Source organism: Polyodon spathula, chromosome 32 (assembly GCF_017654505.1).
Source record: "Polyodon spathula isolate WHYD16114869_AA chromosome 32, ASM1765450v1, whole genome shotgun sequence".
Lineage (NCBI taxonomy): Eukaryota > Metazoa > Chordata > Actinopteri > Acipenseriformes > Polyodontidae > Polyodon > Polyodon spathula.
In genome coordinates, this window is record NC_054565.1 from 1,839,468 (window position 1) to 1,865,814 (window position 26,347).

The 26,347-nt window shown below is 44.0% G+C and overlaps 3 protein-coding genes across 3 annotated transcripts in view; all 3 read left to right on the forward strand.

Annotated features, from left to right (window-relative positions):
- LOC121303277 (zinc transporter 2-like) overlaps window positions 1-39 on the forward strand; it is an 8,490-nt gene extending 8,451 nt beyond the window's left edge. Inside the window, exon 7 of the mRNA XM_041233863.1 lies at window positions 4-39. Within this exon, the coding sequence (XP_041089797.1) occupies window positions 4-39 (36 nt within the window). The remainder of the gene's footprint in view (window positions 1-3) is intronic.
- Window positions 40-189: 150 nt separating this feature from the next.
- On the forward strand, window positions 190-11,804 carry LOC121303396 (synaptotagmin-like protein 1). The gene is made up of 11 exons (XM_041234067.1): window positions 190-316; window positions 1,088-1,133; window positions 2,322-2,398; window positions 3,191-3,331; window positions 6,190-6,356; window positions 7,457-7,559; window positions 7,747-7,908; window positions 8,462-8,540; window positions 9,018-9,117; window positions 9,409-9,614; window positions 9,930-11,804. Exons 1-11 carry the CDS (start codon window positions 248-250, stop codon window positions 10,085-10,087), a joined length of 1,308 nt encoding a protein of 435 aa, XP_041090001.1. The 5' UTR covers window positions 190-247; the 3' UTR covers window positions 10,088-11,804.
- Window positions 11,805-14,738: 2,934 nt separating this feature from the next.
- LOC121303430 (cytochrome P450 2K1-like) lies at window positions 14,739-25,520 on the forward strand. Its single transcript, XM_041234134.1, has 9 exons — window positions 14,739-14,991; window positions 18,559-18,724; window positions 19,898-20,047; window positions 20,433-20,593; window positions 22,805-22,981; window positions 23,561-23,702; window positions 23,837-24,024; window positions 24,525-24,666; window positions 24,971-25,520. Exons 1-9 carry the CDS (start codon window positions 14,791-14,793, stop codon window positions 25,153-25,155), a joined length of 1,512 nt encoding a protein of 503 aa, XP_041090068.1. The 5' UTR covers window positions 14,739-14,790; the 3' UTR covers window positions 25,156-25,520.
- Window positions 25,521-26,347: the final 827 nt, after the last annotated feature.

The following is a 26,347-nucleotide window of genomic DNA, read 5'->3' on the forward strand; positions in this document are numbered from 1 at the left end:
GAGGGCTGGGGTCAGTGTGATGCAGTGTATAGGGTGTGAGGGCTGGGGTCAGTGTGAGGCAGTCTATAGGGTGTGAGGGCTGGGGTCAGTGTGATGCAGTCTATAGGGTGTGAGGGCTGGGGTCAGTGTGATGCAGTCTATAGGGTGTGAGGGCTGGGGTCAGTGTGATGCAGTCTATAGGGTGTGAGGGCTGGGGTCAGTGTGATGCAGTCTGTAGGGTGTGAGTGGAACCCTGCTGACCTGCAGTATGGTTTTTTGTAGGTCTCTGGACACTGTGGACACACACTCACCTGCACAAACAGAAGAGGCCGCACAGGTGAGCTTGAAACAGCGTTCATCTGTAGCGATTGCTCATCACTTTGAAATGCCTCATTTGAATGTACTGTTCATGTCTGAAGAGCAGAGGCCACACTCTGTCCCTGGTGTCAAGCCAGTCAGTCATTTCTTTACACCCTCCAAACCTAAGCAAGGCTGTTACCAGGCTGCAGAGCAGAGCGCCCAGCCTGGGAGGACTTTGCCTTGCAGCCATCACACTGGAGTTAAATGCAGTCCTGTGAATAGAGCTCTCTAGCATGTCTTCTCTCTGAGTCCTCTGTTCACACAAAGCATTAACATGCCCCTCTGCTACAGTCATGATTTCAATGATAACTGAAATGGAGCCTTTTTCCATTTAACAGTGAGTATTACATTACTTTTGCTGTATCCTTGTATTATTCACCAGATCCAGGCTGTAGAGAGCAGGGGCACACACTGTAACACACTCTATTCCATTCCCAAGGTATTGTTAACTCTGAGGTTCTTCTATACATTAGGAGTGAGGTGTAACTTCTCCATGTTCAATGCTACTGGGTGAATATTCTTTTGGTGCTAAGCAGAGGTGTGATCTAAGGAAAGCAATTCTCTGAGTTCAGCTGTTAATGATTAAACATGCTTTCTTTTCCATACACTGTACTTGTTATGTAGACGCTCCGTGAAAGGTCAGCCACAAACAAGCCCTCAGGATTGTGCCCGCATTCGTGGAGCATGCTATGTCTTGTCTCCGCACAGAGGAGCGCCTGTAATTGTGTATGTCTCTGTATTGTTCCAGGTCAGTGCTTGTCCAGCGCTCCTCAATGGCACTGCAGATCCACAGGGTAAGTCCTGCCAGAGGCACTTCTTTTATTCTTTGGATAATCAAGTTATCACTGAAAATTGTTTTTTTCTGCTATAAAACTCTTGTTGTTTTCCTGTTAATGTAACTCTGGAACCTTTCTCTAAAAATCTGTAAAAAAATAAAGGACCTTAAATATAGAAGAGAATCACAATGATTTAAAATTGGGTAAACCCCCCTATTCACAGCGATCTCTACAGGGTCACAGGGGCTGGTAAGAGAGCAACAGCAATGCTTCCTAAAGATGGCATGACCTCTCGCTTTGTGAAGTGGATGTAGTGCAGGCGCTGGTACATCTGTCTGCCCTTCACCCATCCACCTGTATGTCAGCTACATTTTTGCATACATCTGGGAAAATCCTTTCTGAAACTGTCACGAAACTTGCTCGTTCCTGTTCTGTACTGGTCTGTACACACTGCTGATGTATGTTGATATTCATCATGCTGGTAGCTGTGATTTTGAATTTGCCGCCGTGGCGATGAGGGATGGATGTTACAGACGTGCTTGTTATAAGAATTTCTTGCAGGAAAACACTTACTGAATAGTTTCTGGTTTGGTCAGGATCAGCCACAGCTGGATTTTATTCGTTTTACAGCACTGGGGGTTCAGCGTGGATTGCACGAGCACCCTATATTGAAATAACCCCGGCGCTAAAGAGGGTTCTGCAGTCTGACGAACCGTAGCTGCTGCACTGTGCTGTGCAAGCTGCTTTAACTCCAGGGCAGGTTTGCATAGCGGTGAGCTGCAAGCAAATCTGCAGCCTCTGCCCCTCCTGCAAATCCTGTTCCTGAACTGGAATGCCCGCTAGTGTCTGGAGAGCAGAGCAAGTAAGCATGAAGTGAGCAGTGCTGCACACTATTTCACATTCCTCAGACTGAAGCCGGGACTGGCGGACATGCGTTTCAGCTGGAACCCCCTGGCTCTTTCCAATTCCACAAGACCTGAACCAACAGCAAGGAAAAACGGGTTTAAATGATAACTCCAGGAGTCTCCAAGGGCGTTGTGCGTAGAAAGAGTCTGACGTTCCACCACGCTGCTGGAGTAAAAGGCTTTGAGAATCAAGCCCCTAGCCTCTGTGTTTATTTAATTTTTTTTTATCACTTCTGTGTCCCAAACGGTTAAACACAATTTAACCTGTAACGCCAGTGCTCCTTTTGGCTTGGTGTTTCAGAGAGCGCTGCCCTCCCCTGCAGGGACCCTGAGGAGCTGGAGAGCGTGTCTCAGCCTGTCCCCACTGTGTCAGTGCAGGTGAGTCGCACCCAGTTTACAAGCCATTTCCCTGCCTGTGATTAGCTTCGATAGCCTTTGACTGGTCATCACTGTTCCATTCAGTGATTATCTCTAATACAGAACTATTAACCAGTTCTTTGCACTTTGCACAAGCACTTTAAAGCTGTGTTTCAACTTAGGGTAGCACTGACTGAAAAACCGTCTATTCAACTAGTCGATAAGAAGAGTGGCTGTGGGCCTCAGAAACTGGTAGTAGACAAGTTGCACCCTTCCAGTTCAAGCTGTTACAGAGCAGCCAAGTTTCAAACTTCACAAAAGCAGGAACTGTTTTTGTGTGTTTTGAAGTGTGTACTAGTAGCGAACTCACAATCTCAATATTGTAATGCGCGAGGAACATACAAAGGACGTTTTCGAACATTCCATGAGTAGTTTTGAAAAGATTCCTTGCAGTTTTAAAATGTATTGCACAAACAGCTAGATGTTTTTTTTTTAAAGTGGTGACTAGTCAACTATATTTACCTTGACTCTTTGAATTTCTCAAGTTAGTAGAGTGCTGTGTGTTTTACTATCCATTCATTAAAGGAGACAAAGTGACTCCGTATTGGAGCACCAACATCATAATGATTCAGTATTGAAAACTTAGAAACACTGGTCATAAAATAGGACGGGAAAGTTATATACCAACCTATTAAAATGACACCTGGAGCCATGTCCTCCTTACCTCTCGGAAGGTGTTATTATGCTGTGTCCCTCAGTCCCGTCCTCCTCGGTGTTTGTCACGTGACACTTTCAACTGACCACCCCCCTCAGCTGGATTTTGAAAGTGACCTGGACTCGCTCTCGGACAACAACACCTTGGACCAGTCCAAGCCGTCCCCTAGTGGCCCGTCTGAGCTGCCCAGCCTTCTGAGCTCCAGCCTGCCAGCGAGGAGCCTGCAGTCCAACAACTCGGTGAGACACTGCACTGCACTGCCATACACACCATAGCACTGCACCAGCAACTAGCACTGCAATACACACCATAGCACTGCACCAGCAACTAGCACTGCACTGCAATACACACCATAGCACTGCAATACACACCATAGCACTGAACCAGCAACTAGCACTGCGATACACATCGTAGCACTGCACAAGCAACTAGCACTGCAATACACACCATAGCACTGCACCAGCAACTAGCACTGCACTAGCACTGCACCAGCAACTAGCAATACACACCATAGCACTGCACCAGCAACTAGCACTGCACTGCAATACACACCATAGCACTGAACCAGCAACTAGCACTGCAATACACACCATAGCACTGAACCAGCAACTAGCACTGCACTGCAATACACACCATAGCACTGCACCAGCAACTAGCACTGCAATACACACCATAGCACTGAACCAGCAACTAGCACTGCACTGCAATACACACCATAGCACTGCACCAGCAACTAGCAACTAGCACTGCAATACACACCATAGCACTGAACCAGCAACTAGCACTGCAATACACACCATAGCACTGCACCAGCAACTAGCACTGCAATACACACCATAGCACTGCACCAGCAACTAGCACTGCAATACACACCATAGCACTGCACCAGCAACTAGCACTGCACTGCAATACACACCATAGCACTGAACCAGCAACTAGCACTGCACTGCAATACACACCATAGCACTGCACCAGCAACTAGCACTGCACTGCAATACACACCATAGCACTGCACCAGCAACTAGCACTGCACTGCAATACACACCATAGCACTGCACCAGCAACTAGCACTGCAATACACACCATAGCACTGAACCAGCCAGCACTGCGATACACATCGTAGCACTGCACCAGCAACTAGCACTGCAATACACACCATAGCACTGAACCAGCAACTAGCACTGCAATACACACCATAGCACTGCACCAGCAACTAGCACTGCGATACACACCATAGCACTGAACCAGCAACTAGCACTGCAATACACATAGCACTGCACCAGCAACTAGCACTGCAATACACACCATAGCACTGCACCAGCAACTAGCACTGCAATACACACCATAGCACTGAACCAGCAACTAGCACTGCACTGCAATACACACCATAGCACTGCACCAGCAACTAGCACTGCACTGCAATACACACCATAGCACTGCACCAGCAACTAGCACTGCACTGCATACACACCATAGCACTGCACCAGCAACTAGCACTGCACACACCATAGCACTGAACCAGCAACTAGCACACCACAGCACTGCACCAGCAACTAGCACTGCACTAGCACTGCAATACACACCATAGCACTGCACCAGCAACTAGCACTGCACTGCAATACACACCATAGCACTGCACCAGCAACTAGCACTGCACTGCAATACACATCATAGCACTGCACCAGCAACTAGCACTGCAATACACACCACTGCACCAGCAACTAGCACTGCACCAGCAAGCACTAGCAACTAGCACTGCAATACACACCATAGCACTGCACCAGCAACTAGCACTGCAATACACACCATAGCACTGAACCAGCAACTAGCACTGCAATACACACCATAGCACTGCACCAGCAACTAGCACTGCACTGCATACACACCATAGCACTGCACCAGCAACTAGCACTGCACTGCAATACACACCATAGCACTGCACCAGCAACTAGCACTGCACTGCATACACACCATAGCACTGCACCAGCAACTAGCACTGCAATACACACCATAGCCACACCATAGCACTGCACCAGCAACTAGCACTGCACAGTACATAGCACACATAGCACTGCACCAGCATTAGCACTATTCAAAAAACAACTCCAGATCCTTTTACTCGATTTCTTAAACCTCTTTCGTTATTCCAGCTCTGTATAGCTGGTAATTAATTCACTTCCATTAAATACTAAAACTAGCCGCCTTGTTATGAAGCAATGATGGCCACGTACCTTTTTGCATCTCACAAGACCGCCCTGTCTGCACATATGTAGCTATTACATTCCCCTGAGTTTCTGTAATAGTTTTGTGTTCTTTGGTTGAGTGGATTTGTGTTAGTGTTAGAATGGTATTGAGACTGGGTTCAGTAGTGAGACGAGGGCAAGGTCCATCGTTCGGCTTTATTCAATTAGAGCAAATCTTTGCAGCACAGAACTGACCGCTCCGGTAGCCAGTTCAGTCTGAACTTTCCTTTTCTTCAGTGAGACCTACATTAATACAGCTGCTTTTCAATACAGTGTCTAGGTTTTCTCTCAAGTGTGTTGCATGATGTGTGGTTTTATCTGAATTTGCTGCAGCTGGTGTTTGTTGCTGTCTTCCCTCCCCTCCTCTCTCTCTACCCCAGCAGAAATAATAAAACACTTTTACTTGTTTTTCCACAACTTTTAAACACATCTCATTACTGCAATGCAAAACTGAGGCCCCCATTTCTCTGCAGTTCTAGGAGTTAACCAAACGAACATAGCTTATCGGTGTTGCTATGGAGATGAGGCCAGCTGAATCTCCTGCTCATTCCTTGTTATAATTTCAAGGTGCTGGAGTTTGTTTATAAAATGCTTGACCCTTTATCTACTTTATCGTAAACCTGTGTGTGTGTGTGTGTGTGTGTGTGTGTGTGTGTGTGTGTGTGTTTGACTGTGTGTGTGTGTGTGTGTATTTGACTGTGTGCGTGATACTGTGTGTGAGTGTGACAGTGCGTAACCCTGTGTGTGTGAGTGACCGTGTATATTGTGTGACCCTGTGTGTGTGTGTAACCGTGTGTGTGTATTGTGTGACTCTGAATGTAACCCTGTGTATGTTCCTGTGATCTCCTCCCCAGCTCAACGGCAGTATGATGAGTCTCTTCAGCTCAGGGGAGTTTGGCTCTCTGGAGGTGAAGGGCAGTATTTTGTTCGCACTGCACTATGACAGCCACAAGGGGGAGTTCCAAATCAAGGTGTCCCGCTGCCAAGACCTCGCTGAGGCCAAGAAACAGCGCTCAGACCCGTGAGACACAATGTCTGTCTGTCTGTCTGTCTTTGTATGTGTCTACACTGCTATGCAAAAGTCTTTGACGTGTTGCATTTTTCTACTCTGATGCATTATGAGCATCAACAATTTACTCAAAGCCTCCACTAGTGTTTTCTACTATTATAACAACCTTGACTTGCATAAAGAAGGAAAAACATTGAGTGAAATAGCTTGCATCACTCGATTTTCAAGGTGTGGTATCCGAAGCATAATCAACAAGTACAGAGAAACATCATCTGTAATTGACAAACCCAGGACTGGAAGACCCAAAAAGCTGTCTAACAAGGATGAGCAATACTTGAAGATAATATCCTTAAGGAATAGAAATCCAAAGCACCTTTGACCATTGTTCCATAGTCCAATTTCTGTGTTCTTGTGCATATTTTAGCCTTTTAGTCTTGTTCCCCTTTCTTAACAGAGGTATTCTTACTGCAACACATCCTTTAAGTCCTGATTTCAAGAGTGACCTTCGTACTGTTGATTTGGTTATGCTTCGGATACCACATCTTGAAAATCGAGTGATGCGAGCTATTTCGCTCAATGTTTTTTCCTTCTTTATGCAAGTCAAGATTGTTATAATAGTAGAGAAAACACTAGTGGAGGCTTTGAGTAAATTGTTGATGCTCATAATGCATCAGAGTAGAAAAATGCAACATGTCTAAGACTTTTGCACAGCAGTGCATCTTTCCATCAATATGATTCTGTACTTCATTCTGACCTGGGAAAGGTGCAAGAACCCCTCTATTTGTCCATTTAAATATAAAATCCCTACTTTTACAGACAGATCTGTCACAGCTGTACTACTTAATTCAAGGTGCCAGACAAGGCGAGTGGAGAGGGTCATCTTGTCTAATAACAAGGTGTCGGACTTCATGCGAGACAGTCAACACAAGGCATAGGAAGAAGTTATTCTTGTGTGATAAACATGCATAATAAACTAAGGGAATATTAGCACAGAACTTGAACACATTATTTTTGCTGTTCCCAAAGCGCAGCTGTTGGTCTGATTTATCAATAGCTCTCTCTCGTGTGTGTTGTTTGCCTCCCTGCTTATCCATGTGTGTTTCCTGGCCCAGGTATGTGAAGAGTTACCTTCTCCCAGACAAGTCGTCCCACAGCAAGAGGAAGACCAGCGTGAAGAAGAAGAGCATCAACCCCGTCTTCGACGAGACCCTCAAGGTGAGCTTCCTGTTCCAGGTTTCACTTCCTGCCGGTCACACATCAGAGCCCCTGAGCAGTTGTTGCTACATCATTTAAACAAGCGAGTGTTTACATTGGAAACGCTTCTCTGATCAGGAATTAGTGTCAAATACCACGAAAAACAACTAACGTGTAAATTGACTTGTTGATATTCTGAATGACGCAGTACAAGATCTCGATGGCGGATCTGAGGAGCCGCACGCTCAACCTGTCGGTGTGGCACCACGACCCCCTCGGACGGAACTTCTTCCTGGGCGAGGTAGAGGTCGCCATGGAGACCTGGGACTGGAGCGACTGCCAGCCCGCCTGGCACGACCTGCTTCCCCGGGTGAGTGATCCAAACATGCAAAGCACAAGCAGCTGGGAATCTATAGGTAAAGCAGGGCAAAGAGGCAGGGCAAAGAGGCGGGGCAAAGGGTCAGGGCAAAGAGTCAGGGCAAAGAGGCAGAGCAGAGTCAGGGCACAAGTGGGGAAGAAGCAGGGAACTAACCCTGCTATGGAATGAGTGAGGAATAGATGTTTATTCATAACTGTAACAGCACTGTATTTCTAGAATATGTAGCAATTTTAAAATCCATTTTATAAAATAGTTTTACTAGCTTATATTATGGACGAGGAGTTTTCTCAGTGTCTTCAAATTGATGTTATGGTCACCACCGTAAGTAAAGAATGACCTCCTCTGTTATAGTGCTGAAGGCACCAGCTGAAATATTTGTCTGCTTAGTTTAGGAGTTCCCCTGCTGGCAGAATATGAGGTACTGTGTATGGAGGCTGTCTGTCTGTCTTACAGTCCAGGTTGTTTTTATGTAACACATGTTTTTGATTGTGAGATCTGGAACAGTTGCTCCAGCAAAGAGATTGATTTGTGTGTGTGTTTGCAGACCCCCATGTCTCCCGACTGCATTAGCAGCAGAGGGAGGATCTCCCTGGCTCTGCAGTTCATCCCAGCTGGCTCACAAGGTGAGAGAACTCCAGCGCACTTCTGTCTGGAGAAACCATAGAGGTGGTTCATTTGATCTAACCAGCAGCAGATATAATGCCACTTAATCAATAACAGAGCCCCTGCTGTGCCCCGTTAGAGATGGTGGTAGACTGGATACATGCTGATAAGGCCGGGGCACACACACGTGGTGCGATGCCATTGGCTGTCGGGCAGAATTTTACTGCTGCTGTCGCTGGCAATGTTACTGAATGGTTCTTCACAGACCAGAGCGCTATAATACTGCAGTGTTGCTGAGCGGAGCCTCTCAAATTGGTGGTCTGTGTGCTTCTGTGAGGCTCCTGTATGGTTGGTGGTCTGTGTGGTTCTGTGAGGCTTCAGTATGGTTGGTGGGTCTGTGTGGTTCTGTGTGGCTCCTGTATGGTTGGTGGTCTGTGTGGTTCTGTGATGCGTGGTGGTCCTGTGTCTCTAGTGTTTTCTTTCCTCTCCTCTCTCAGGCAGCGGCACTCCTTTAACTGGAGAGCTCCATTTCTGGCTGAAGGAGGCTCAGAACATCATTCCCACGAAGGGCAGCACCATCGACACCTTCCTCAAAAGGTAGGGGCGCCAAAGAGCCTTGAACGCACGCTGCGTTTAAATCTGTCCTTGTGATAGCATTATACAAAGGGCCTGCAAACAGAAAAGGAACCAATAGATGCCACTTAGAAGTACTCAAATCTAGTAATACTGTTTAGTTCTGCTGCTGTGTATACGGTGGTTTGAAAGTTCTGGATGCAGTGTAAACTTTCAACATATATTAAGGACAAGAGTAATAAACTCCTTTTAGCAGTAGTAATAGCTGAGCTGCAATCCCTCACAGTCCCTCTCCCCCCCGTCCTGCTCTCTCAGCTATGTGCTCCCAGACGACAGCAAGTCGAGCCGTCAGAAGACCCGCGTGGTGAAGAAGACCCTGAGCCCCACCTTCAACCACACCATGGTGTACGACGGCTTCCAGAGAGAGGACCTGAAGGAGGCCTGCGCGGAGTTCACGCTGTGGGAGCACCAGACCTTCTCCAGCCTGCTACTGGGGGGCGTGCGACTCAGCATGGGCACAGGTACAGCGCCACCTAGGGGTGGCAACCGGGGCTTGCACCACTGTGTGTCTGTTTACAGCTTGCTTGTGCTTCTCATTGTTAGAAAGCAGCGGTCCTCAAAGTAATTTGAGTTTTCCAAATTCAGGATGGAAAATCTCCCGTTTCGTAGCAGTTAGATCCATTCCTGGTTTTACTTTGAGTTTTTAATAAGACACACCTGAGCTTGTAACATATACACGAAACGGGTAAACAGCTATTCAATAGGAGTCTTATTTCCATCCCTGTTGAATTCCAGTTTATTTGTCACATGTTGATTAACACCTGGCTGTGTTCCAGGGTTCAGCTACGGGCAGCCTGTGAGCTGGATGGATTCCACAGAGGAGGAGATTGCTGTCTGGAGAGCCATGATCTCACAGCCGGGCACATGGGTGGACACCTCCCTGCCACTGAGGACCAACCTAGTGCCCAGGAGCACAGCCACAGAGCCTAACTAAGAGATCCAGCACCCCAATCCCAGAGCACTGAGACAGAGAGAGGACCCCAAGAACATCTCGTCTGCAGCCTGCATCAACATGCTGCTATGTGGAACATTGCTTATCTACCTGGATTTCACAATGCTCTGAACAGAACTTGGAATGTTTGTCACATTGAATTGAAGACACACTAAAATCATGCAGCGGTCACGTGCAATGAGGTGCAATCAGGAGTCATTAAAATGATTATTTGGTGTGAAGCCAGGAGCTTTAGTGAGGTGCAGAAAGCATGTATTCAAACCGACTAGCATTTGTTCATCAATCAGGAATCATTTAGTAGACAGCAAGTAGCGTAGTGCTGTCCTTACTGAGGAGGCTTGGAGGAGCTAATTCAACAGACTTCCAACTCGCTGCACAAAAACGGGTACAATTGTCAGTCTCTGCTTGGGAGAGGCCCAGGACTGGATGGCAGGCAGGCAGGCAGGCAGGAGGTGTTCAGATCAGGACTGAGGTGCGCACTCCCTCTCTCGTCACTGCCAGCCCGAAACTTTGTTCTAAATTATTCGTATCAGGATGTATCAACGCAAAGCAACTAGTGCTTTCAATCAGACCTGTCTGACCGTATCTGAGTAAATTTCCATGGCATGGCAGCGAAGCACTCCAGCCCTTTAAGACACATGCTTGGCAAGGTTCCAAACACACGGGGCAGCACAGCCAAGCTCTTTTTTGTTTCAGCTTTTCTTTATGCAAATACAATAAGGTGCGACTTCAACTGAACTTTCCCACTGATCACCCAGGACTGTACTGACCAAAGTACGCAAGGATTGCTTGTAAGAAGAAAGCATTCTGTAATTATTACTTCAGATCTGTTTAGATTTTTCTGTGACCCGTGTACAGAATGCCTAACTTGCTGAATTTATTGTGCAGAACTGGTTGATTTTTGACCGTGGGTTTGCCTGCACCGTCACTTGGATTTTAGTTTTTTGTCTGATTTCTTGTAGTGGATGCACTCAAAATATATTCTGTGCAAGAAAATCAATCATTTCCAAGTGCAGTGCTTGTAATCACAGTAGTGTGTGAATCACTAATAGACATTTCAGGGTGCTTTTTACAGTACATGGTTAATACATTTCTTTAAAGACAGGGCCAGTCCATCACACTGAAGATAAATCAGCCCTCAGACTCTATTGAAAGCTCCCTGTGCTTGCAATTTATAATAGAGGGGCTTAACAAGATGTTTAAACTACAATCGCATATGGCTGAAGTATGCTTGATGTCAGTTCTGGGTAAATCCAATGCTTTGAATGACAAGCTTAGTTTATGGGTTCCTGTGAGATTCACGTTATATCATTTTCTGTTTCAGTCCTGGACTGGGACTTGTAAAGCATCCCTGCAGGCTCTATGGTGCTCTCAGAATCATGTCTAACACACAAGCTCCTGTCCCCCTGCAACACCCCTCGTGGGTGTAAGAAAGTCCATATGTATTCTCTATGGTATTTCTCACTGATGTAGGTCTTACAGGTTAATGGTTACACTGGTGCACTGAAGGCCAGACATGATTCTGAGAGCTCTAATGAGGACACAGGGGTGCATTCAACGGTATAATTATAAAGTTTCCTGGACGTGATAAAATGCAAACAGATACACAGTGAATCTGGACATCAACAAGAACAGTTTGGATTTCAAGTTGCTCATTAACGTGTGACTTCATGCAGATATTAAAATAGTTTTTGCTTAACTTGTCTTGGGGGGGGTCGATCCCGTGTCACATTTGAAGGATTATTTCTTTATTCCGTTGTTCTGTGATGGGGACAGATAATCAGCTTGCTACCTTTCTCTGCAAAAATGACTGGAGAGAACGCACGAACGCACAGTTTTAAGTTTTGAAAAGGTACATTTTTCATTCCTCTTCATCTTCACTCCGACACTCTCCTTTCCTCACCACAGTCATTTCCTTCCTGTGCTGCAGGTAGTAGGACCCGCACTTGCAGTGCAGCATGGAATGGGAGTGGAGGCTCAGGTGGGGTTGCATTATACAGGAAGGAAGTGAACTTTTGACATGGTGGCAAAAAAAATAAATGTCAAAACAATAAGGGACTTGAGAAAGTGTTGTTACACCAAAAAGAAAACCAGTCTGGGTGCAAAACTACAGCCTGGAGAAATCTGCCTGAGCTAAGAATTGTGTAAATGCATTCAGAGTAGAGGTCTTCACGGGTCTACACGGACCCAAGGACCCGAGACCCGAGACCCGACCCATTCTGAAAGGGCTTTCAGGTGCAAGTTTATCACGCAACACTCGGTTCAGTCTGATTTTGTTTACTCAGTAATACACAAACTGTTGATTACTATTGAAGAGGCTCTCTTTGGTACTAAAAATCATTGTTTGTAATTCCTGTTGCGTGGATTGGCTTCCCCCAGCAGCACATGACATGGCTTGCAGAGCGCAGCCTTAAAAGTCAGAGTAATGGATTTGTTTATAAAGGACGAGACAGAAAAAATTAAGAAAAACAAATTCCATGAACAAAAGCTCCCAGAAAATGGCAATGAATCAGCCGTTGTTATTGTGGACAAAGAAGGAAAATTGATTTTGCAAAACACAAATTTGACGAGTTTACTCTTGTGTGAAGTTTGTAATAGAATCCTGCGTTTACGAGCTTGTGCTTCAGTTCATTTGATTTTCAGATAATGTATTTATCTTTGTATCTTTTAACAAACATATTATGTATTTAATTTTAAACTATGTAGGTTCATGATGGAATGAACAGTGTCTAGATCAGCTAGATTCCCAGGTTGACTGGAATAAACCCACTGCTTTAATACTGGATCCAGTCAGTGTATATACTAAGCTGGGGAAAGCGCTCCACTGTTTTTTTGGGCCAGGTTGGATCCGGGTCTAATAAAAAGAATTTTACATTGGGTCGTGTTGATTACTTTGGACCCTTGAAGACATCTGATTCAGAGATACAGAGTGCGAGATGGAGGGGTCTGCAGTCAGCTGGGATTTAGTTCTGAGTGCTGGTTTGAAAGTCTTTTACTATTTTAATGCTGAAAGACCGAATCTGCTGCTGTATTGTATTACTGGTGCTGGAGTTTCAATAAACTGCTTTAATAAACACGTCTCTTCATGTGACTCATGAAGTGCTCAATGAGACGCAGCTACACTGTAGCACATTTCACAATTCTCTCAATCTCCTGACTGGACATGATGTGAAGCTGGAGTTCATTTCTCAGGGAAGATTATCAGTCAAGGATCAATGAAAGATTTGGCTATTTTCCACATAATGTTTACAGAGCCGGGTTTCCATCCAGCTTTTAAGATGGGAAATTATTTTTGTTTAGCTCGGCTCACCGCTTCCACCCCTGCGCTGACTCGGGAGGGGCGAAGACAAACACACGCTGTCCTCCGAAGCGTGTGCCGTCAGCCGCCCGCTTCTTTACACCCTGCAGACTCACCGTGCAGCCACCTCAGAGCTACAGTGTCGGAGGACAGCGCAGACCTGGATAGCTTTCAGGCAAGCCCGCAGGTGCCTGGCCAGACCACAGGGGTCGCTGATGCACGGTCAGCCAATTGAGCGCCGCCCCCCTGGGAGCTTTGATCGGCAAAGGAATAGCCCAGGATCGAACCGGCGACGTCCAGGCTATAGGACGCATCCTGCACTCCACGCGGAGTGCCTTTACTGGATGCGCCACGCGGGAGCCTGGGAAAAAATGACAAATGACAAAAACGCTGACTAGATTTGTACGCACCAATTTTATTCTTCACTTCCCCCAAAACATGGCAGTCTGGCATGCATGAACTTGAGGGTTAATCCTTATAAAAAAAAAAAAAAAAAAAAAAAAAAACAGGAGCTAAAAGGCTGGAGGAAACGCTTTGATATCAGTATAGTGCATTACTGCCAGCATACTCAGCAAGTTTACTTTCATTCAAGGTTTATGATGGATCAAATACCTTACACCACTGAACATGAAAGCTAGGGGTCACATTTCAGGATCTTTACAGCACAGTGCAAACCTAGTGTTTTTTGTTAACCCTAATAAGCTAGCTATGATGTACTGAAATTCAATAAATAGACAAGCCTGTACATTTCTAGAATAATAAAGACATTTCAATATATCTGTACAAAAACACACATTTCCATGGATTCATAAGCAAAATAATACAGAATCCTTAGAGACTTCTTTAGAAGACAATGTAAAGACACTTCTATAGAATAATGCCTGCATTCCTATTCATTTCTGCATAATAACATGGACACCCCTACAAGAATATCATTTCAATATTCAACACCTATTGGAACAGCTTTAAGATTAACTAATTTATTTCATAAATAAAAAAATAAAAAAATGTATTTATAGAAATATCCCATTATGTGATTTTACCAAGCCATTCCTAAACACTCTTAAACAACAAAGCCTACAACAGGTAAACTGCAGACATTTAAAACATTACAGTGATGGCAACCCAAACAGGCTTTTAAACAACATAAAAACAACTAGAGCATACTCCATATTTAACACACTGAAGGTGTATCAGTCTTGCTGAAATGCCAAGTAGCATTTGGAAACATCAGTTAATAACCTTTACCTTAGAACCTGATGAAGCCCTTCTGAAGCCACGCCCACTGTGTGTGCTGCTCTATTTAAACACTGCCCAAACCCAGGAGCGTTATTCTGAACTCTGAGATAATTAACAGAGAGCCGAGGAGTCTGTGTTCCTGACAAACATGTCTGTGATTAGCCTGCTCCTAGCACACACCTCCACGGTGTCTCTGGCTTTAGTTTTAACTGGTTTTATATTTTTATACTTTTACTTGAAATCCTCCAAGTCATCTAATTACAACTTCCCCCCCGGCCCGCCGGCTCTACCTGTTATTGGGAACCTGAATATTCTGGACCTGCACCGGCCGTACAAAACGCTGAGTAAGGTGAGTGGCGCTGTGGACCAGGCAGGGCGTTAAGATCAGGATTTAAGTGGGTATTGTGGGTAGGTTTTTACAGATTTAACATCAGGGCTGAAGAAAGAGAAACACGTCTATTTTATTGGCCTTAATTTTAGATATTTTAGAAGAAGTATTTTAGATATCTGACTCTGGTTCCCTTAGCAATTAACTACAGCACTGTGTTAAAAACAATCGATTCCTGACTCTCCCTCCCTACGGTAAATGATCAAAGCAAAATGCAGAACATACAGACTGACAAAAAGAGCATGCATGGACACGTTTGGTGTTGGGTTTGTTTCTTTCTTTTAGTATTTCTTGAATTCTAGTTTACTGCAGCTGAGCCTCTCTGTGCTCAGCAAGGGTCCCCACAGCTCGACGTGATTAACTTTATTTCTTTATGTGCTGCAATGAAAATCTATTCAGACATTACATGAAGATGGGTTTGCTGTTTTTCCATCCCTAACCCTAACCCATCCTGTTCAAGTGCAGAGTAAACGCTCCCCAGTGTCCTGCGCTGTGGGTTCTTCACATACGCACTTACAGTAATGGGCTTACACGGGCTCTGTATTAATGTGTTACCTGAAACAACACTTCCATTTCATTAAGCATGAACAGCAGTTAATCAACAACTCAGCTGTGTATCTCCAGACTCCACCGTTTATGTTGCACAAGCAAAACCTTTGGAATAAGCTGGTGTACCACACCGCTGGTGCTTTTGGGTATGGGGTACTAGGACCAAAACTACAGTGGCTTGCGAAAGTATTGACCCCCCTTGGCATTTTTCCAATTTTGTTGCCTTACAACCTGGAATTAAAATTGATTTTTATTTGGATTTCATGTAATGGACATACACAAAATAGTCCAAATTGGTGAAGTTAAATGAAAAAAATAAAAAAAAATTCTAAAAAATAAAAAAGTGGTGCGTGCATATGTATTCACCCCCTTTGCTATTACGCCTTTAAGTAAGATCTGGTGCAACCAATTACCTTCAGAAGTCACATAATTAGTTAAATAAAGTCCACCTGTGTGCAATCTAAGTGTCACATGATCTCAGTATATTTACACCTGTTCTGAAAGGCCCCAGAGTCTGCAACACCACTAAGCAAGGGGCACCACCAAGCAAGCGGCACCATGAAGACCAAGGAGCTTTGCAAACAGGTCAGGGACAAAGTTGTGGAGAAGTACAGATCAGGGTTGGGTTATAAAAAAATATCCAAAACTTTGAACATCCCACGGAGCACCATTAAAGCCATTATTAAAAAATGGAAAGAATATGGCACCACAACAAACCTGGCAAGAGAGGGACGCCCACCAAAACTCATGGACCAGGCAAGGAGGGCATTAATCAAAGAGGCAACAAAGAGACCAAAGATAACCCTGAAGGAGCTGCAAAGCTCCACAGCGGAGATTGGAGTCTCTGTCCATAGGACCACTTTAAGCCGTACACTCCACAGAGCTGGGCTTTACGGAAGAGTTGCCAGAAAAAAGCCATTGCTTAAAGAAAAAAAATAAGCAAACACGTTTGGTGTTCGCCAAAAGGCATGTGGGAGAATCCTCAAACATATGGAAGAAGGTACTCTGGTCAGATGAGACTAAAATTGAGCTTTTTGTCCATCAAGGAAAACGCTATGTCTGGGACAAACCCAACACCTCTCATCACCCCGAGAACACCATCCCCACAGTGAAGCATGGTGGTGGCAGCATCATGCTGTGGGGATGTTTTTCATCGGCAGGGACTGGGAAACTGGTCAGAATTGAAGGAATGATGGATGGCGCTAAATACAGGGAAACCTGTTTCAGTCTTCCAGAGATTTGAGACTGGAACGGAGGTTCACCTTCCAGCAGGACAATGACCCTAAGCATACTGCTAAAGCAACACTTGAGTGGTTTAAGGGGAAACATTTAAATGTCTTGGAATGGCCTAGTCAAAGCCCAGACCTCAATCCAATTGAGAATCTGTGGTATGACTTAAAGATTGCTGTACACCAGCGGAACCCATCCAACTTGAAGGAGCTGGAGCAGTTTTGCCTTGAAGAATGGGCAAAAATCCCAGTGGCTGGATGTGCCAAGCTTATAGATACATACCCCAAGAGACTTGCAGCTATAATTGCTGCAAAAGGTGGCTCTACAAAGTATTAACTTTGGGGGGGTGAATACTTATGCACGCTTAAGTTTTCTGTTTTTTTTGTCTTATTTCTTGTTTGTTTCACAATAAAAAATATTTTGCATCTTCAAAGTGGTAGGCATGTTGTGTAAATCAAATGATACAAACCCCCCAAAATCCATTTTAATTCCAGGTTGTAAGGCAACAAAATAGGAAAAATGCCAAGGGGGGTCAATACTTTCGCAAGCCACTGTACATGAAGCTTCTCCACAATAGTGCCTCCTGTTTTTCTCACTGTTTTCAGCAGGTATCATTTTTCTTCATGTAAATAGATATAAACACTGAGTGTCCCCCATGTGATTAGGTAGATCTTTGCTTGCAGACATTGTGTATATATCTCAAGGACAACACTATAGAAGAAAATCTAAATCACATGCATGGAATGACCCATATACCAAATTCATATAAAAAGAATAATAAAATATGAAAAGAGCCAAAAGATCATCACTACAATGCATGAACTGGAGATAACTGGAATAAGAAGTATGAGAACAGATTGAAAAACCATGGTTAGTACTCCTTCAACAGCTTCTGTTTCCTGGAATAAAAAATAAATGACTTGCACTGGAGCGTCTGAGCTAAAAATCTTAGCAAGGACCTTAGCCCTATCATGGGGTTTGTAAATAAATCTAGGACTTTTCACACAATATCCTTTGACTCTCGAAATTGTCATTCTGTATTCACCTCCCTTCACAACAGGGAGCTGGTGCCTGAAGAGGAAAGTTTTCGCCCAATGTGTGCTGCCATTGCTAACTTAGCAATGTGAAACCCGGACAACTCAGTGCAAAAATTACTCAGAAATTACAAACGACTCAACAGAGTATGGAAAGATGCATGCTGGGAATAACAAGGAGAGGAAAAGGAAGGAATGGATACAAGAGCAAATAAAAGTATGCAATGTTATTATAAGAGTGGAAAAACTGAAATAGCAGTGTGTGCCGAACATGCAACAAGAAGAGCAGACCATCTCTGGACCAAGGAGATACTAGACTGGATCATAGGAGGTATAAAGCAACCAAGAAGACGACCTCCAGGAAGATGGCAAAATGAAATTAGGAAAGACACCGGAGCAACGTGGATGGGGGAAGCAGCAGGGAAATCCCGGTCAGCCTCACTGGAACGGCGGGAAGATATCTTACAAACGCTTTACAAATGCTTAGGCAGCGCAGCATCCAAACAGAGGAAGAGTTTTAGGAGCAGCACACAAATGTTGGTAGTGCACGGAACACATTTTCTTAAAGTTGGTGGTGCACATGCACTACTGTGCACTACTGACGCTACGCCACTGTAATGAGTGGAACATGCCACTTAAATTCGAAGTTCAAACAAGTAGACAAACTTCCCTGCTAATGCTTTGAGAGTCATCTCTCCTCCTCTTCTCTCTCCAGCTCTCAGAGACGTACGGCAATGTGTTCACCTTCCACATGGGTCCCAAGAAGTATGTGGTTTTGACAGGCTATGAGGCGGTCAAGGAGGCTCTAGTAACCCAAGCAGACGACTTCTCAGAGAGAGGCCAGACGCAAATTACGGAAAAGTTCTCTAAAGGCGGGAATGGTAAGAGATGTGCCTGCAGCAGGAATGGCTGGTTCACAGGTGACAGTCAGTGGTGTTGATTGCTCTAATTTACCATTCCAATTGAAACACTAGAAACAAACAGCTTTGTGCTGATTGGTGCTTTCAGTTTAGCCTCTGTGGAGAGCACCAATCATCCAGGCAGTGGTTTCTTCAGTCGTTTCAATTGAAATGGTGCATTAGATGTTTGACACCATTTGACCCTCAGGGTATGAAAAAAATAATTTACAGTTTTATGTTAAGATGAACGTCATAGAAAAAAATCATTGATACTGAAATATCAGTTCTTGGGGTGGGGGGGTGGGGGTGGGAGGTAAAGGCATGAGATTTGAAGAGTTTCATAATTTTTCTTTCAGCTTGTCCTGTTCTAGCTGACACTCCATCAATTCTCTTAACTATTGATTTTTCTTGTTGTTTAGATTCACTTTGTATCATTTTCTCTTTCAGTCATCACATCCTTTTATTATAACTTATTATTTTAAAACACCAAAGCTCAATAGAGCTCTCAGAATCATGGCTAACCTCGAAGTCCACCTGTGTTTGTAAACTAGAGCAGTGTTTCCCAACCCTGGTCCTGGGACCCCCTGTGTCTGCTGGTTTTCATTCCAACTGAGCTCTCAATAACTATACTAGATTACTTATTAGGTCTTTGTTTTCTGCTCTTAAACAGTTGCAGAGTTCAATTTACTGATACAATGTTATAACTACCTTGAACTCTGCAACTGTTTAAGTGCTAAAAACAATTTAAAAGGTCTAATTAAGCAAATTGTCAGTTCAATTAAGTTTCTAGTTAAGTAACGGATGCTCAGTTGGAATGAAAACCAGCAAACACAGGGGGTCTCCAGTACCAGAGTGTGACCATTAACCTGCCCCCCTGCAACACTCTGCCCCTAGAGGATGTAGGAACTACCTGATTGTTTTATGTGGTGGTTCTTACTGCTGTATTTCTACATCCACTACAGGCAGAATGTTGCAGAGGGACCAGAGGTCTAGTATGTATGATAGGTGATCATTGATCTCTGTGTAATAAGATCAGGTTACATATTGTAGTCTTGGACCAGGCTGCAGGCAGCTCCAGATTGATACTGGAATGAGTTTCAGGCTGGTTTCATAGTATATCACTGTAGCAATGGCATGTGTTCATATTTCCGGCAGGTGTTTCCTTCGGTAAGGGGGAGTCCTGGAAGGTGATGCGTCGATTCACCCTCTCCACTCTGCGGGACTTTGGGATGGGGAAGAAGACCATTGAGGACCGGATCATCGAGGAGTCCCAGAGACTGGTGGAGGTCTTCCAGTCCCACAAAGGTGACGACCAAACCAAGAGCAGTGATAACAAAGGGTTGACCCTCAATGGGCACAAAACACAGACCAGACCCAAATTCTGCAGCTGTGTGTTTCCCCCCAAGCCTATTAAAGTTTTGACAAATCTGTATCCAGTCTGTTTCACATTCTGCTCTGCTCTTTTCTGTTGTGACTTAAAGTCAAGTAGATTAACTTTTCAGGTAGTGCCTTCCTCAGAAGAAAGTAGGCTAATTTTTTGGCTACTGCTTTCTTGTATTGTCATAAAAAGACTTTCTTCTGAAGAAGGCGCTAGCAGAAGCATTTTTTACTTGCCTTTGAATCTCATAGTTTTATCTTATGATTCTTATTAAGATTTTGAAGTTACAAATGGCTTTTCTTGTTCCTCCAGGAAAACCCTTTGACCCCCAAATCATCATCAACTCTGCTGTCTCCAACATCATCTGCTCCATTGTGTTCGGAGACCGCTTCGACTACAGCGATGCACAGTTCCTGAATCTGCAAAGAATTGTGAATGAGAACATCAGGCTGATTGTGAGCCCCAAGACAGAGGTACAGTGAGTGTAATGATTCGACCTGATTTATAAAGTTGGAGTCACATTAGTGAAATCTCCCAGAACCACAGTGTAGAAGTGTTTTTACACCGATTTTAAAAACCAGTGAAATCCATATTGTTTGTAAAATCTAATTATTAAAACTGAAGAAACCACATGTCTTATTCATTGTTTATAAAACCCACTTCTATACTCAGGGTAGGTAAAACCAGAAATAGCTGCTTTATTATTATATTTTATGTACAATCAGCATTAAAAAATTAGTATAAATTACAAATTAATGATTCATTTCATAAAGAAGTGCCACTAAATTCATGCATTGATTTGTTAATATACTGAGCATCAAAAGAAAGTTGTCACTTATATTTGGATAAAATTCACTAGAAGTGATTGAAAAATGACAAACTCTGTTTTAGAGCAGGTGTGGTGACTTTTTATTGTGCTGATTAACAACTGACATCATGAAGATGCTTCAAAATGATCTGTCAGTCTTGGACAGGTGTTGTGACTCTTGGTCTCCCAGTTCATGGCCTGTCATTGGCAGAGTGTGTCTGGTCATACCGTCTCGGTTTGAAATTGCTGGCTGTGAGCACCCAGGACGGGGAGCCACAGTACGCTGCTCTAGCCCAGCCTCCAACATGCCGACAGACGTGGAATATTGGTTTTTTCTGTGATTTTCTTTATTGCTTTTATTCAAGCTTACAATTTAACAGCTGAAATCACTCCATATCCAGTGTCCAATCAACTGTCTCACTAATTAGGTGATTAAGGGCATATGCTTCAGTCATAGTCACTCAAGCATGTCATGGTCAAGGATGAATGATTCAAAATAAACAAAAAACATGTTGTCAATGTCCATCATTTATAGACCTTATTTTTTTTCAAAAATAAATGTGTTCTAATAAGTTTCTTTTGATGCTTGGTATATAACAAAACTAAACTGCTAACGTTATCTATAAGTATGTGTTTTCTTTAATTATTGTATGTCAATTCTGCCATTAGGAGAATCAAACTAGTTTTTGTCCCTGTGTGTGTCTCTGTATAGAGTTGTATGAACATGCAGTTTTGCACATCGCTGCTTGTATGCAGATAGTTTAGTAAAATAACCCACCTACACGTCCATTGAAAGTGAACTCGCTTGTATTCATGCAACCCGCGCCTTCTAGACCTTCCGGAGTGACGACAGGTTTTTTGGTGTTTTGCCATTTGATGGGCAAAATTTTTTTTGTAATTTTCTTACTCAGAAATGTCTCATCCTGAAATATTCATTAGAGTACACCTTGTCATTCGATTCATGGAACAGATTCATGTTTTTATTGTGCATGCTATGTGTGTGTGTGTGTGTATATATAGCAGACAGGTACGTTTTGATAAGCGCATGGTGGACACTTTTATTTTATGAAGCCCAATGCACAGAATTCAAACAAAACAAGCTTAGCTCCTCAGGAGCCTCCCGGCACCTTCCTTTACCCTAAACTAATATCAGGGAAGGCTAAGCACTTTTACCCTGTGAATAACCGATAATCAGTTTACCAAACCATACCTTTTCCTTTTTATCTGCTACCTGCTTAATTAGCCCTTCCCCTCCCCCAGCTGCACCTGATGCTTGTTTGGCAACTGGCGACCATTTCAGCCACTTGCCAGCCACCGCTCACCAGGGTCTTAATGCCTTTGAATTACCATACCGTCTGTAGACATCATCATGCGGTTCATCATTACAAACTGTATTGAACTCTCACCTGTCAGACAAAAAGGCATCGGATCTGCCATCGGCACAAATGAACCCCTGTATATACCGATACAAACCGTCCACTGAAGTTTGTAAGATAATGACTTGTACCACTCATCTGGCTGAATTTGCATTAGTTATTCGTATGTTATGTTATGAAAAGTTAGAGACCAGATCTTCTTTTTCAATGTGACATTGTATAGAGCAGGGGTCTCCAAACCTGGTCCGGGAGAGCTACTGGGTCTTCTGGTTTTCGTTTCAAACGAGCCCTCAGTTGCTTAATTGCACCAATTATTGGCTTAATTAGTCAAGATTAATAAGTGCTCCAGATCTTCAGCCACTGGTGTAAAGACGTCTAGAAAACCTGCAGGATTGGGGCTCTACAGGACCAGGGTTGGAGATCCCTGGTGTAGAGTAATCCTTTAATCGAGAATCATTACAAACATTTTCACCATTAAACTCCCCCTCTTCCTCTTTCAGCTGTATAACATGTTTCCTTTCCTGGGCTTCTTCCTGTCCGATCACAAGAAGGTTCATAGAAATGGAATAATGCTGCAGGGGTACTTCAGAAACACATATAGGGATCGTAAAGACACTGTGGACAGCAATGACCTGAGGAGCTTCATCGACACGTTCATCTCCAGGCAGAGAGAAGAGGTAATATTAGCACAGCAGAGCCTCACTATCAGGGACTGGCAAGGGACAAACACTGTGGCCTAATGGGGAGTGCTATTAAAACTAAACTGTTTAGACCTGTGTGTATTCATTGTATTAGTGTAGGGTTAGGGTTAGGGTTAGGGTTAGAGGAGGGCAGTAGCACTTTTTAGACCTGTGTGTATTCATTGTATTAGTGTAGGGTTAGGGTTAGGGTTAGATCAGGGCAATAGCACTGTATGTATTCGTTTTATTAGTGTAGGTTGTTTTGTCGATTACTCAGTTCTCTAACTCTTTTGGCCTGTGTTTCTAACAGTAGTTTTGTGAAGGTGCTTTGTTACAATGTCGTTGTTGTAGATTTACCTGCACAGTTTATCACTGAGTGTATTCATTTTATTAGTGTAGGTTGTTTTTTTGATTACTCGGTTTTCTAACTGTTTTGGCCTGTGTTTCTAACAGTAGTTTTGTGAAGGTGCTGTTGTAGTTGTAGATTTACCTGCACAGTTTATCACTGACTGTTTGAAGCTGTTGATGGATCACCTTGGAAAGGAATTGTCACTGATGTCCTTCATTGTTTTGCAGGAGTCCAGAAACTCCAACAAGTATTTCCACGAGGATAACATGGCCACCACCGTGGGGAACCTGTTTGCTGCAGGGACTGAGACCACCTCTACCACCCTGCGCTGGGGGCTGCTGCTCATGATGAAGTACCCGCACATTCAGAGTGAGCGAGGGGGTACCCCCACTTTCAGGGAGAGTGTGTGATTGATTGACTGAATGAATTCTGCGTCCTCTGAAACAGATGCACCTCTTCATATCAGTAATTGCAGTGTGTTTGTAAATCCTCCCCATTGACAGACAAAGTCCAGGAGGAGATTGAGAGTGTGATTGGGAGGGAGCGCCCCCCGCAGCTCGAGGACAGGAAGAGCATGCCCTACATGGACGCTGTGCTGCATGAGATACAGAGAGTGGGCAATGTGGTGCCCATGAACATGCTGCACGAGACAACATGGGACACCACCTTCCGGGGGTACAGGATACCCAAGGTGAGACAGAGACAGAGAGTGTATAGGGGTGGTCCGGTCCACAACTTCATCCTGCACATTCCTGTTCAAATGGAAAACATACAGACTAATGAACCAACAAGGACTGTTTGAAGACATTGCAGTCCCTCCATGTCCAACTTCAAACACTCATCATGTAATGCAATGCTCCCTCTTTATTTCGCTATCTGACTTGCACATCAGAGGTTAATTCTTAAGTACAGTGGGTTCATTCCTAGAGTAGCACTACGTCTGGAATGAGGTTTTGCCAAAAGCAAGATTGACACTTATTTTAACTAATGGCCTGTCTTTTATTACCAAAGAATTCCTCTTAATACCGCAATATCAAGTAATGTAGGTGTGATATTAATGTGTCCTCATCAATCATCAGTATAGCTGACAGTACAGCCAAGTCATTAAATTAGGTTAGTTTTGTTATTTCACCTTTCTGTAAATGTGTGTCTGTCCGTGTGTGTGTGTGTGTGTGTGTGTGTGTGTCCCAGGGTACCCCGGTGATCCCGCTGCTCTCCTCCGTGCTCTCTGATAAGACACAGTGGGAGACCCCTCACCAGTTCAACCCCAACCACTTCCTGGACGCGCAGGGCAAGTTTGTCAAGAGAGACGCCTTCATGCCCTTCTCAGCAGGTCAGTGTGTCAGAGAGAAGGGACCAGGTTAGACAGGATTGGGGCTAACCCCCCTCCACCCCGGCATTTTAACAGCAAAGGGAACTGCTATCAATAGAGGTGCAACCAGCAACCAGTTTCCTAATGGAATATAGAACAGGTAACAATCGCTACGAAGCCTTCAGATTCAGATGAAAACACGTGGGTGCAGATTATTCTACTAATACAATATATGCAATATGAAAAGTTTATTATTGAAAAATAACTGTGTGTGAGTGCAGTGTGGGAGTGTTGCAGTACGAGTCAGTAATCCTCTGCCCAGCAGGTCGGAGGGTGTGTCTTGGAGAGACCCTTGCCAAGATGGAGCTCTTCCTCTTCTTCACCATGCTCCTGCAGAAGTTTCACTTCCGCCCGCCCCAGGAGGTCAGCCCTGAGCAACTGGACCTCACCCCCACCCCTGGCCTCACCTCCGGCCCCCAGCCCTTCCAACTGTGCGCCCTGAGCCACTGAGAGACCCTGTGACACTGCAACCCTGCCTTACTGCATCTGCTAGACCTTACTACAGCCACTGACCCCCCACACTGGACCCTTCAGCCACTGAACTGCCAGGATTCTATCACACTGAGACCCTGTGATACTGCGACCCTGCCTTACTGCATCTGCTAGACCTTACTACAGCCACTGACCCCCCACACTGGACCCTTCAGCCACTGAACTGCCAGGATTCTGTCACACTGAGACCCTGTGATACTGTGACCCTGCCTTACTGCATCTGCTAGACCTTACTACAGCCACTGACCCCCCACACTGGACCCTTCAGCCACTGAACTGCCAGGATTCTATCACACTGAGACCCTGTGATACTGCGACCCTGCCTTACTGCATCAGTTAAAGGACTTGAAAGAATTCCATAACTGGGATTGCCATTGAAGAGAAGGAAAATGCATAATTAAAGAATGAGTTAATGGGCTGAATTGGCCTACTTGGAATCAGTCAATTTTACTGGAGGAATATCTGCTCTTAATAAAACAAACTCTTGAAAAGGTCTCGCCCAGCCGAGTTGAATTAAGGATTTTCTCCACTTGAATTACAGAAGCTACACTTGGGGAATGTAATCCATGTATATTTGCAGAAAGGGTGAAATGTGTAAAATGGATGTGTCACACCTTCCTTTTATAGTTTAAGTTTTTATCTTTCATGAAAATAATTAGCAGCTAAACAGCTAGAAAAATGACAGTGATCATTATTGACAGGTGCTTAAGAATAAATTCATGGGTATCCTAGTTGTGAATTGTATTATATATATATATATATATATATATATATATATATATATATATATATATATATATAAACAATTTAAACAGCCGTTTGATAAATAATTAAGTATGATTTCGTAATATCCTGTTATTTAGAATTCACCTTCATTTTTTAAAAAATATTTTCTGACTCATATTCACACAGTTACCCTGCTTGCAGATTCATATTGTTTAATCTGGTCACTTCTTAGTTCTTATACAAAGACACATTGGAATGCTTGCTTTTACATGGAATTGATATTTACCCTGAAGCTGGGATATTGTCTGAATGTTATTGCTTGTTGAGATTATTATACTGACTGGAGAGTGGTGCGGCTCTCCGTCGGTCGCTGGAGACTGGTGCTTCTCTTTGGGCCCTGGACACGAGGGCTTGTAAAATAAAT

What these genes read in the sequence shown, in the direction of transcription:
- LOC121303430 (XM_041234134.1), top strand. Translation starts at nt 14,791, where the DNA reads ATGTCTGTGATTAGCCTGCTCCTAGCACACACCTCCACGGTGTCTCTG. An exon ending in CGTACAAAACGCTGAGTAAG is followed by an intron (nt 14,992 to 18,558) that starts GTGAGTGGCGCT and finishes TTCTCTCTCCAG; the next exon opens with CTCTCAGAGACGTACGGCAA. An exon ending in CTTCATGCCCTTCTCAGCAG is followed by an intron (nt 24,667 to 24,970) that starts GTCAGTGTGTCA and finishes TCTGCCCAGCAG; the next exon opens with GTCGGAGGGTGTGTCTTGGA.
- LOC121303396 (XM_041234067.1), top strand. Translation starts at nt 248, where the DNA reads ATGGTTTTTTGTAGGTCTCTGGACACTGTGGACACACACTCACCTGCA. An exon ending in TGGCACTGCAGATCCACAGG is followed by an intron (nt 1,134 to 2,321) that starts GTAAGTCCTGCC and finishes TTGGTGTTTCAG; the next exon opens with AGAGCGCTGCCCTCCCCTGC. An exon ending in TCTTCGACGAGACCCTCAAG is followed by an intron (nt 7,560 to 7,746) that starts GTGAGCTTCCTG and finishes TGAATGACGCAG; the next exon opens with TACAAGATCTCGATGGCGGA.